The sequence below is a fragment of the Diabrotica virgifera genome, chromosome 3, assembly GCF_917563875.1.
Source record: "Diabrotica virgifera virgifera chromosome 3, PGI_DIABVI_V3a".
Classification (NCBI taxonomy): domain Eukaryota; kingdom Metazoa; phylum Arthropoda; class Insecta; order Coleoptera; family Chrysomelidae; genus Diabrotica; species Diabrotica virgifera.
This window is the reverse complement of record NC_065445.1, coordinates 271,726,025-271,739,044: the sequence shown is the minus strand read 5'-3', so window position 1 is coordinate 271,739,044 and position 13,020 is coordinate 271,726,025. Positions and strand designations below refer to the sequence as shown.

At 33.3% G+C, this 13,020-nt stretch overlaps 1 protein-coding gene across 2 annotated transcripts in view; it reads right to left on the bottom strand.

Moving 5' to 3' along the window:
- Positions 1–13,020, bottom strand: part of LOC114325572 (sodium-dependent nutrient amino acid transporter 1-like) — a 37,149-nt gene that overhangs the window by 18,204 nt on the left and 5,925 nt on the right. Inside the window, exons 1-4 of one of the 2 annotated variants that reach the window (XM_028273667.2) lie at positions 11,945–11,977; positions 9,306–9,380; positions 6,418–6,688; positions 4,467–4,701 (exon numbers count right to left, since the gene is read on the bottom strand). In XM_028273667.2, the coding sequence (XP_028129468.2) occupies positions 4,467–4,701; positions 6,418–6,628 (446 nt within the window). In that variant the 5' untranslated portion in view covers positions 6,629–6,688; positions 9,306–9,380; positions 11,945–11,977. Of the gene's footprint in view, positions 1–4,466; positions 4,702–6,417; positions 6,689–9,305; positions 9,381–11,944; positions 11,978–13,020 lie in introns of those variants that run through there. The other variant, XM_028273666.2, reaches the window with a different exon arrangement.

Here is a 13,020-nt window from a genome sequence, read left to right as displayed (position 1 = left end):
ACTGACTTTGATTTTCATTACATATCTAACTCTATCGATTATCGATTACAAAACATTTAAAAAAAATATGCCGTCTCAAATATATTATGTCCCCTAATACTTTGGATAGTTGATGAAAGAAGAGGATTTGCACTATTAATTTAATTAAAAGAAATGGCAAAAAATAATTCTAAATATTGCAAAATTATTTTGCAAGAACATGTGAATTAAAAAAAAGGGGGCTAACTTCGTCCCTAAGTCGTAGGACAATTGTTTTGCTTTCTAAATGTGTATAAAAATTCAGTCTTCTTTCTAAATATGAAAATAGCTATTTGTATAACAAGGGAGGAAAGTGCTACTTTTCCTCCCGAGAATGAAGTTTACTGCCCGACGCGTAGCGGAGGGCAGTAATCATTCAAGGGAGGAAAAGGCACTTTACTCCCATGTTATACATATGGTTTTTCCACCTTCCTCAAAATTACAAGTCATTTTTTCATTTTTACTTAATTTATTTATGTAACTAACCAACCAAATTCATTAGAACTAAAACTAACAAGTAGGTACAATATAACTGTCAACTGTCAAATATAAGTCAAATTATTAATGTCTTCTTCTCCTTTAAGTGCCATCTCCGCGGCGGAGGTCGGCAATCATCATAGCTATTCGTATTTTAGAGATGGCTGCTCTGAAAAGTTCATTTGATGTACATCCGTACCACTCTCTCAGGTTGCGCAGCCACGATATTCTGCGTCGCCCTATGCTTCTCTTTCCTTGAATCTTTCCCTGCATAATCAATTGGAGCAAGCTGTATCTCTCTCCACGTGTAATATGTCCGAAATATTCCAATTTTCTTGTTTTGATGGTATTTAGGATTTCCATTTCTTTATTCATCCTTCTCAGAATCTCTTTGTTTGTAACGTGTTCTGTCCACGATATTTTCAGAATTCTTCTGTACATCCACAACTCGAATGATTCTAGTTTTTTCATTGATACAGCATTCAAGGTCCAAGCTTCCATTCCATAAAACAGAGTAGAGAAAACGTAGCACCTAGCCAACCTAACTCTTAGCTCCAACTTCAAATCTCTTGTGCAGAGCACTTTCCTCATTTTGTTAAAATTTGCTCTAGCCTTTTCTATCCTGATTTTGATTTCCTGTAAGTAATCTCCTGTGGAGTTGATCATTGTTCCAAGGTATGCATATTGATCGACTCGTTCGATATTGGATCCGTTGATGACGAGATTTTCGTTATTTCTTTGAGTTTTCGATATTCTCATAAACTTTGTCTTCTTGACATTCATTGTTAGCCCGTATTCTTCTCCAAACTCTGCTATTCTGGTCACCAGCCTCTGAAGATCCCCAATATTTTCAGCTAAGATGACAGTGTCATCCGCATATCTAATGTTGTTAATGGGAACTCCATTTACCTTTATTCCAGCTGTTTCACCATCCAGAGCTTTTTTCAAGATCTCTTCCGAGTAGGCATTAAAAAGAACCGGCGACAACACGCATCCCTGTCTCACTCCACGTCTGATTTCAATTTCCTCCGACAGCTGATCGTTAACACGTACTTTTGCATTAATGTAAACATTGTTAAATCAGAATAACAATTTACTGTTTTTTACCATTCTGCAAAATACAGAGTGTTTTTAAATAAACGTTAAAATGTATAGATACTTACGTAATAGAAAATAGGTATTGTACAGGGCGACAATAAGTTATGTTTCATGAATGAAATAACATGACGTCAATTTTACTTTTCCTCCCTAGGGAGGAAAAATATTTTCCTCCCTAGGGAGCAAAAGTACAACTTTGCTCCCTACAATCAGGTCCAGAAAAGTATACTTTCGGTAGAGGTAGGTGGAAAAATAATTTTTCTACGGGTAACGGTTAAAAAGTTATTGTAATTGTTTTCAAGTAAGCAAAAAATTGACATGTTTTTGCAAAATAATTTTACATTGTTTAAAATTACTTTTATTATTCTTTTTTAATTAGGTTAATAATAGTACAGTTGAGTCCGCGAGTCTTTACACGTGCGTCATCATTTAAAGCATACGAAATAAGTCAGAAATTTACTAAACGCAATAGCAAGTGACAGAAAGTGGGTATTATATCGATCACGGGTTATAGTATAGAATTTGACGTTATCAAATGAATAGAATGTCAAATTTAAGTTTTGCTTTAAAATTTTGGTGCATAATTTCAGCTACATTCGAAGTAGCTTAATAAATTATTTTATTATCATTGATTAATAAATGAATAAACAATTTGTAAAAAAATTCAATGACATATTTTCTTTTTTGATATTCTATTCACTTTGACGGAACATTTAACACAAGCATATCTTGTACGTTGTCAAAATTTATCGTAGAATAACATAAACTTATTTATCATAAAATTTCTAATTCCAATATAAAATTAGTTGTGAAAACAACTGATGATATATTATAAAAAACTTCAAAATGCAAAAATTGGACAAAATAACAGCAAAAAGTTACAAACTGACGGCCACAAAAGTAAACAAACCAAAACGTCAGAAATTGTACTTAAAATAATATGTGAAAACATTCCCAATCGTCTTTCTTTGTATCTGTCTCTTTTCAATGCACTGAGTCTAAATCGTTCATAAAAATAACATGTGTTTTTACTTAATAGCATGCGGCAGCTGGTTTGTCATTAGATGCATGCGTGGAAGAGAATGATGCTAGATAAAAAGTATGTGTTTTATCTCGCCAGGTAATAATGACGCACATGTAAACACTCGCGAACTCAACTGTATTAATGTTCTTCTTTCATAAACTGTCCGAAGTATTATTGTAACCTCATAATTATCTGACTTATAGTGTTGCAAAAAAAAATGAATTTGGAATAAACAAATTAAATAACTTTTAAACTATTTTACCAATTGCTTTGAAATTTAGGCTATGATTAATGCACCAGAAGTCACAGCATCCCGTGTAATAAGTTAATAAGTTAATTTTTACATAAGTACCTAATGAATATTATTATAAAACTCAAAATTTATGATTTATTTTGCAATTTTCTAAGCAACCAATAAGGATAGACATATTCAGCGAACGCCATATTGGAGTTTTTTATATACGATTCATGAGTTTCTTACTCTCAAATTTGTTTAAAATTCTTAACTTTTTGGTAATAGACGAAAAAAAAGCGAAAATTTACCGTTTTTTGATCTTCATTTATTTATAACCATGTATATAATCAAAATCGGCTGCAGGAAACATACATATATGTTATTATTATAGATGTCTATCGTGTGTCTATACTACTCAAAAAATTTGGTTTCGGCCTGGAGGGGGACGTGTCACGAGTTTGTCAGAATTTCTCTCACTTTGTTTGTAATTTTAGTTGTGTTTAATAAAATAATTCCTCTGTAATTCTCTGAATCCGATTAGTCTCCATTTTCGAAGAGAGGTATTAGGATGCTTGATCTCCATTTTTGTGGTACTCTTGTTTTGTTCTACGTATTATTTTTTTTGTTTAGTTTGAATTCATATTTGATCAGATCTGGTCCTCCGTGTATTCTGTCTTATCCTGGTGATTTTCTATTTCTAAATGTCCTCAAAGCTTCCTTTACCCCTTCCTCCTCAAAACAGGCAACAAAGACAATTATTTTCAAGTTGTACTATACTGTATAGGATTTCATCAAATGGCTCAAAGTTATTTGTATGATTACGAATTTTATTGTATGTAAATGTACATACTAAGTAAATACAATGTAAATACTAAGTAAACTAGTAAACTGCAAGTGATAGTAGTTTTAATATTAAATTGTATTATTTCATTACCTGGAATGTTAATATATATAATTATGGAAACACAATATTTTAGATTCATTTTTTATGCTTATCCTTAATGCCTTATATAGTACAATAAACGATAAATGTTGCAGTTAAATACTTTTGCGTTTTAAAAATTATGTAACACTATGTAATAGCTAGGACAAACAAAAAAATTGAACCCGGTGCTGTGGGATCAGATTTAGAACATTAGTATAAAAACAAAAAAAAAGGAGTACATTTATATAACACCATGACAAGAAGTATCCTGACTTGTGAATAAGAAAACCAAAAACAGAATAAGAGCAACAGAGATGGAATTCCTATAAGGAGTAGCTGCAGAGTAACAAGTTGAGTTAGAATAAATAACATAGAGATTAAGAAAAGAATGGGAAGGAATTCAGACATAATAGACTACATAGAACAGAAGAGATTAATTTGGTACGGAAATATCAGATGAGCAGATAAGGCATAAACAGAATAACAAAGTGGAACCCGATAGGAAGAAAGAAGAGAGGCAGACCCCGAAGATATTTCAGAGAGAGGAAGTGGACAAAGCAATGGAAAGAAGAAATCTACAGGAAGCGGCTGGCAAAACAAAAAGAATTGGAGAGAACGGTTGAGTGAAGGAATACAGTGAAAACTGCGGAATTCCTTAGTATATGTATAAGAACTATGTAACATCTTACCTAAAATACATCTCTGATGATGTTATAGTACCATTTCCTGTATCAGTTCCGTTGCTGTGTTGGTCCACGCAGGTTATATTCCTAGAATACAAATACTCCTGCCATCGGTCTTGACACGTAGCCCATGGGAAGTTCGAGGTGAATGAGTTGAAAAAATACACCAGTGTTATTGCTGTTATGACTGCGTAATAGGAAGCACAAAAAAATGTTCCTAAAATTTGCCCGTAGCCTATACCTATAACATTTAATACATTATGGAAGTACCGATAGAAGAGGCCAATGTTATGCCGTTTTAAATTTAAAAACCCCATAAAAACAAAAATAGGAACTGATATCATCCACATAGTCAGAGAACGAAATAGTTGTCAGTGAGTCCTTTTGAAATTCGTAAATAATTACGGAATTTGAAGAGAAAGAGTAATTTCAGTGGCGTGTAAAATTATACTATAATTTTACGTTTATAATTCTATAATTTTATAATTTCTGCAACAATGTCCAACAAATGAGGAGTAAGACAGGGTTGTGTTCTGTCGCCGCTACTGTTTAACCTGTACAGTGAAGCCATATTTCAGGAAGCGATAGCGGAGCTAATTGATGGAATCTCTATAAACGGAAGAATAGTAAATAACATAAGATTCGCTGATGACACCGTTATAATGGCAGACACCCTGGAATCGCTACAAGAATTGCTAAATAGAATTAACGATTATTGCATTCGATACGGACTAAAAATAAACAAGAAAAAAACTACATTTATGATTGTCTCAAAAACAGAACATGGAAATGAAAGGTTAATGATAGAGCAAACCCAAATAGAAAAAGTTAAGACATACAAATATCTATGAACTTGGGTTGATGAAAAAATGACCAAAGCTAAGAAATTAAAGTCCGAATTGAAACTGCAAGGCAAGCATTTATAAAAATGAAGGCACTGCTTACAAACAAAGACCTTCAGTTGCCTCTCAGATTGAAGGCTCTAAGATGCTATACGGAATGGAAGCTTGGACATTGAAGAGACAACACATAAGAAGAATAGAAGCGTTCGAAATGTGGTGTTACAGAAGAATATTGAAAATTCAGTGGGTTCAAAACCAATGTTGAAATGCTACGACGTTTAAATAAGGAGTAAGAAATTATGAAAAGTATAAAAACTAGAAAAATGGAATATTTGGGTCACATTACCAGAGGATAAAAATATGAGTTACTGAGAATTATTATGCAAGGAAGGATCCAAGGAAGAAGAAGCATCTCCTGGCTGAGGAACCTTAGAGAATGGTTTAACTGTAGTTCATTACAACTATTCAGAGTAGCAGCCAACAAAGTGACCATAGCCATTATGATGGCAACTTTGGATCCCTCTCCAACCTCCGATAGGAGAGGAACTTTAAGAAGAAGAAGCAAAAATGTCCTACCAACTATTTCGTTCTTTGAGTATAGTGATCACATAGGATGTAAGACAAATTTAGAGATATTGACCACAAAAATATTTAGTTACAAACGAGAGGGAGAAAGTTTAGAAAGCCCCTTGAAAAAATTTGATGGGAAACAGTTAACAAATCTTTCTAAACATTTACAGGTGCAACATTACTATATTAGGTGTATATGCTCCCAATGAAGATATATCAATAAAAGAAAAAGATACATTCTGCCAACAACTGGAATATCTTAGAATTAGTCAATCAGCGAGATGGGCGACATGAATGCAAAATTGGAAGAAGACCACCATCATAGAAGAAGGTAATTTTAGAGAGAGATCTATGACCAGGACATTGGGCCGAAAGATGTGAATTAAGACTGGGAACCGCAAGGCATAGGACGTTATAAACCTGAAATTATAATATATAATAGCAGTCAACAAATAACTAGAACAAGATGAAGAAGCAGACCTGGACCAATAAATTTAAAAAAAGATACAGCCGGCAGACTTACTTAAATGTAGCTCATGGCTTACCTTTCAGCACAGGTGATAGCTTGCTGTACATCTTAATCGAGCCTCTACTAGAAAACTGACCAAGAATCATCTCCAAATAATACATCGGTCTTCCAATCACGGTCAAGGTTATGAGGTAGGGGATCAGAAACGCTCCTCCTCCATTTTTGTTAGCGATAAAGGGAAACCTCCAAATATTTCCCAATCCGATTGACATTGCAATGCACGACATCAGGAATTCGTTACCGTTTCCCCATTGAGACCGTTCAACGGCTTTTAAAGGCTGCGTATTCTAAAAAAGAAAAATAGTTCTTGTGAATGTATTCAGATAAGGTTATTGAAATAGGGTTTTTTTCATTTACAATTTTTCATTTTCATCATCACTAGCCATTGTGAGTCCACTGCTGAACATAAGCCTCCCTTAAATAATTCCAATGCATCCGATCCTAAGCACTTTTGATCCAGTTGTGCTGTATGCGCTTATTGCCGGGCGACCATCTTGTTGGAGCACGTCCTCGAATAAGATAAGCATCGTGTCTAGGTCTCCATTTTAAAATTTCCTTGGTCCATCTATCATCTTTGATTCTAATGACCTGTCCTATCTAGTTCCATTTCAGTGCAATTCTTTTAACTGTGATGTCCATAATATTAGTTTTTCTCCTAACTATATTAGTTTTTTTTCCTAACTTCATCATAATCACTGGCTCTAGATCCTCTGGTAGGTCTTGGCCTGTTATAGAATCAGCTTCTGTTCCTTAATATCCTTCACCTTGGTCTTGGTCTTGGTTTTTCCTAATTATTTGATTTAAAACTCTGTCTTTGAGGGATATATTCAACGGTGATATTTCCATTGCTTTCTGTGCCGCTGGGAGTATACACTGACCAAAGACCTTTTTTCACGCAAATGGAAATATCTGATCCAAAGACTCCTCTGTTTTCTGTAAGCTGCTCCTGTTAGTCCTATTCTCCTGTTTATCTCTGTTGTTTGATTGATTCTTCCTGATGGGAAGGGCTTCTTCTTCTTGTGGTCCATATATTTATAGGTAGGATACTTATTCAATTTCCGTGCCATTAATTGAAATAACCCTTTTTAGGGATTTTACATATACCTTTTAAAAGATAAGGCGTTTATTTTTCTTCTTCTTCGTCTTTTAATAGGACTATATCCTGTTTCTTTTGTTACAGTCTCTGCTGCGATCCGGAGCTCCGGCTCTCGTTAGAGCGTTTTTGAAGTTATACTTCTTTACGCGCGATATGAGGGTGAATTTTTATATGCTAAAACCTACGATCCGGGCGCATGCGCATCATAACTTTGTTATGATTGGATGTTCAAATGACATGTCAAAAATTATCCAATATGGCAACTGTAGCGCAGCTGTGGTTTCATAGAGAAATAAAAAGAATGTTGTTTGTATTTCTCTATGTGTGGTTTGATTATTTATGGTTGTTGCGTTTTGAAATTTGTGGGAAAAGAAACAACAAACAAAAGTTAGTTAATAGTTATACTGCCTTTTTAAATAGTTTTCATATATATTTTTGGACTTTTGGACAAGGAAAACTCATTCTAATTTGGTAAGTAGTTTTAATTATAATCATATTGTAATTATACATTTGGATTGGGTTGGAATAAATTTATTTTCTCAAGAATGGGGATTTTAGAGAGAAATTCGAAATTAGGTCCGATTTTTATTTTTAAATTATGATTTTTTGGCGTAGATTTATTTATCTAGTAGGTATGTAATGCTTTGATTTACATACTTAATTTGATTACCAACAAAAGTTCTACCAATCTTTATCTAATATATTGTTTTCTTACTGCTTTGTCATATTTTAATATTTTCTTCCACAAAAATCAAACTACATAATTTGATTAGGTAAATTCAGAACCACTGTCAAACAGTAAAACGTTCAGTTGCCCTATTTTTCCACGTGACAAATAATGTGTAATTGGATGAATGAGTCTAGGCTTCGATTACGAATCAAAGCGTCCCCAAATTCGCGGGTTCGAATCCCGATGCAAGTTTTTATTTTTTTATTTTTTTTTATGCATTTTATGATTGTAAATATATTTGTTATATAATTTTTTTCAGAAAATGCGTATTTAAAATTTTTGCCAACAATTATTATCGTTCAGAAATCATTTTTTCTTTGTGGCATTTTTCAATGTGTTTGTGTGCGTTTTATTCTTTTATTTTTTAAAATTTTTGGTATTGTCTTAATAAAAATTTTTGGAAAGTAATAAGTATTAAAATTCGTTTAATATTTAAATGAAATATAAATAAAGTGTTTAAAGTACATTATATCAATTTCGTTAAAATCACATAATATGTAATAGAAGTATAACTTCTTACGTGCGTACAAAGTACACACACATTCTTTTTGGGTCTTCTTATGGGTCGCTTGGTGTTGGGCTTCTGTGTCTTCGCTCATTTCGCCATACGTTCAGGGTTCATCCGATCTACGTGGTCTCTCCAAATGCGTCGTCGTGCTCTTGTCCATCTCAATACATCTTGAAGGCCTATCTCTTCTAATGTGTCTTCGTTTCGTATTCTATCTCTGAGTGTGATATCTCTTATCGACCTTAGGGTTTTCATCTCTGTTGTTGTCATTATTTGTTTGGTCTTTGTTGTCTCGGCCCTTGTTTCAGCTGCGTATGTCAGTACGGGTCTAATACATGTCTTATAAATGCGGACTTTGCTGTCAGTGCTCATATACTATATATAGTATTTATTCCGCCAGATTATTATATCCTTTAGGAAATCAGATATTCTCGCGGCTTTCTGTTTTTATTAATTGAAATGTTTTGGCCAGTACAAGGTTGGCCATGTAGGTATTATTTTTTGTGAAAAGTTTGTTTTGGTCTAAGCGACTAGCATTATTTTTTCCCCTAATTTTATTCTAATACTTACTGAAGATTGTTCAGGTTTTAAATCATTTTCTAGATCGGCCGGGCCTCGGTCAAAAGCTGGATTCTCTAACCCAATCTAAAACAAAGAATTTTGTTAGTTAATTAATTTAATGCAATTAACTACGAAAGGTAATTGAAGGAAGAGTATGAGCTATGGAGACTCAAGATAAATATGTGTAAGACCGAATATCTACTTATCTATTTCATCCGAGGTTGCAGATTTGAATTTAAGTTTAGATGAGACTATTAAGAGTTGTAAGACTTTTAAGCATTTAGGGTCAATGACAAGCGGAGATGGTACTTGTAAGAAAAAAATAGAAATGAAAATAGCACATGGAAAACAAGTCACGAGGATATGGAGCAACATTATATTCAAAGAAAAAAAAGGATCTTTTAGAGCATAGTGCTGAATATTAGCCTATATGGAGCGAAAGTATGACCAAGGACAACAATAATACGAAACAAAATACGAATAGTTGAATTGGACTTTATGAGAAGATGTCTAAAAATTACCGCAGGGGATAGAATAAGAACAGAAGAAATATGGAACAGACTGGAAGTACAAAGTAAAATGGTCAATAATTACAAAAAAATTGGAAAACAGGACTAATACCGCCGGGAAGAAGACGGAGAGAAAGACCTATTGAGATGGAAAACTTAGGAAATGCTGTAACAGATAGAGACCTCAGAGAAGGTGATTGGGGGAATAGAGTGCTGTGGAGGACGAAAACGGCGAACTTATAATAATGGAAAAAAGACGAAGAAGAAGAAGAAGTAATAACTAACAATAGGAAATTTTAAGAGGCCAAAAAACAAAGGTGAAGTAACTATCAAAGCCGAAGCACATAAAAAAAGAATGCATGGATTGACTATCTTAGGTATAGATATGACTGCATGTTTCTCTCAGGTAGTCGTTTTCTCGTCCACCGCTCTGCCTGGTGTTCCTCAAGTTCGCGACCCGAAGGAAAGTGTCAGCCGTTTCCCCTTTTCTTTTAGCCCGTTTCCATCGGTTTCTGTGACATCGACTACTCTAGTAGACGGAGAGCTAGAGCCGAAAAATCATCGTCATAAGTAATATAGAGTTTTTCCTGTGAAATGTGCCCATTGTATATTGACAATTATGACCCCTTTCAGGCTGACACCTCAGTGGATACAGGAAGTAGCAATAAGGAATGAAAGGGGAAAGTTAGTGCAGTCATTAAAGGTTTTCACCTCCTATTTTGTTAAACCTCCATCGATTTGCATGAAGATTGGTGACTAGTTAGAGCATACCTCAAGAAACAAAACTGATTTGGTGCTACTTGCACTATTACCCTGGTGGTGAATACCACCCCTTCCCGTGGGTGAAAACTATTTTATTAAAAATAACCCCACAAATCGATAGAGGGACAAATTTTAAGTATTATTAAAATAAATCAATACTATTTGAGTTATTAAAGATCAAATATTTGTCTATTTAAGAGCATATGCGTGAAGTTACGGATGATAAAAAGAACATGTTAATTAATTGTATGTTAGTCAAATATTATTTTTATATTATTTCGATATTTAATTGAATATTTTTTCCATTATAAACTGAATATGTCCAGAAACTGGGGGTGTCCAATAATGGGTACATTTGACATATTCGAATACACTTTTGCTAAAATTATAATATCGAAATACAGTAAAACCTGTGTTACCGGCCACCTGCCAAAATCGGCCACCTGTACTAACGGCCAGTTTAAAAATTCCCCAAACCAATTTTATCTGGACTACAAAAACTGGCAATACCGACCACCTTTCTATATCGGCCATTAGCTTTTTCATTTTTAGTGGCCGTTACTGACAGGTTTTACTGTAATATAAAAATAATATTTTAGTAACATACAATTAATTAATATGTTCTTTTTATCATCCTTAACTTCACGCATGTGCTCTTAAACAGAAAAATCTTTGATCTTTAATAACTCAAAAAGTATTGATTTATTTTAATAACATGATGTAACAAAGTTTACTTATAATTTATCCCTCTATCGATTTGTGGGGTTATTTTTAATAAAATAGTGTTCACTCCCGAGAAGGGGTGGTATCCACCCCCAGGGTAAAAGTGCAAGTTGGCACCAAATCATTTTTATTTCCTGAGGTATGTTCTAACTAGTCACCAATTTTCATGCAAATCGATTGAGGTTTGACAAAATAGGAGGTGAAAACCTTTAAATACTACACTAACTTTCCCCTTTCATCCCTTATTGCTACCTCCTGTATCCACTGAGGTGTCAGCCTGAAAGGGGTCATAATTATCAATATACAATAGACACATTTCACATGCCAAACTCCATATTACTTATGACGATGATTTTTCGGCTCTAGCTCTTAGACTATTATTAGATTGGTACTATCAGACAGTGTGAATCAACAAAATAAATCATAAAATATATTGTGATTCATATAAGTTCAACAAAATAAATCACAAATGCAATCAACATTACCAAAAGATAGACAATGATGAGGAAAACACAGATACAAAATATCTTTGATGATCTCTAACATTAAAAAACGATGCAATATAACAATATTTTACGTTGCTGTTCTATAAATAATTTTATCTATCTTGAATGGGTTACTTCATTTAATTTTATCTATATTTTTACTTCATACCCTTTAATAAGCGATTAATTTGTAGTTCTTTGTATAGGTACATCTCAAGTTGTATGAAGTATTACCTTTTACAGACCGTAAACTATTCCATTGTATATTGTATGTTTCAAGGTGTTCCAGTTTTTCAATCAAAAAATTTAATAACAAAGTCAATGTCTTCATAGAATATGATTTAATCAATATTGATGTTATTTTATTTAGTAACCATACATACTACATATATACAAATTAAGACATAATATTTTTATTTTAATAATTAAACATTCATATAACACGTTCATTGGAATATACAAATAGAATTTTTTATCAGAAAAGCAACAGGGGGAGACCAAATACAGGGTATTTGGTAAAGAATGGGCCATAGCTTAACCTCAGGTTCCTGAGGTTAAAATAGGCCGATTTAAGCTAACTTACCTTAGTACAAAGTTTATAATAAACGAGATACAGGGTGTCAAAGTTAAACTTTCTATTTATTTATTATTGAATATTTCCTGACAGGTATGAGATAACAACATGAAATTTGGTATGTGGGGGTTTTTTGGGTCGAGAAAACTGAAATCCCTACCTAAAATTATGTATTGCCCAGAGGGCGCCACATACGCCTTTCAGCACTCATTTATTACGTTCAATTTTTTTTATCCCTCACTCTGTATAATTTTGACATTAAAATTTTTATTCTCCTATTAGTTTTACTTAAAAAAGGTATACTTCTTTCATCTCCCTAAACTCAACCGTTTTCCAGATAAACGCATTTTAAATCTGCGATACACCATCATTTTTAGCATAATATTGTAGTTAAACCCGAAAAATAACTTAAAACCATAAAATTATCCAAAAATGTATCGCAAATTTCTTCAAATGGAATTTGACATAAATTTAAGAACTGGCACAATTATTATGGTTTTAAGTTATTTTTCGGGTGGAACTACAATGTTATTATGCTTAAAATGATGGTGTATCGCAGATTTAAAATGCGTTTATCTCGAAAACGGTTGGGAGATAAAAAAGAAGTATACCTTTTTTAAGTAAAACTAATAGGAGAATAAAAATTTTAATGTCAAAATTATACAGAGTGA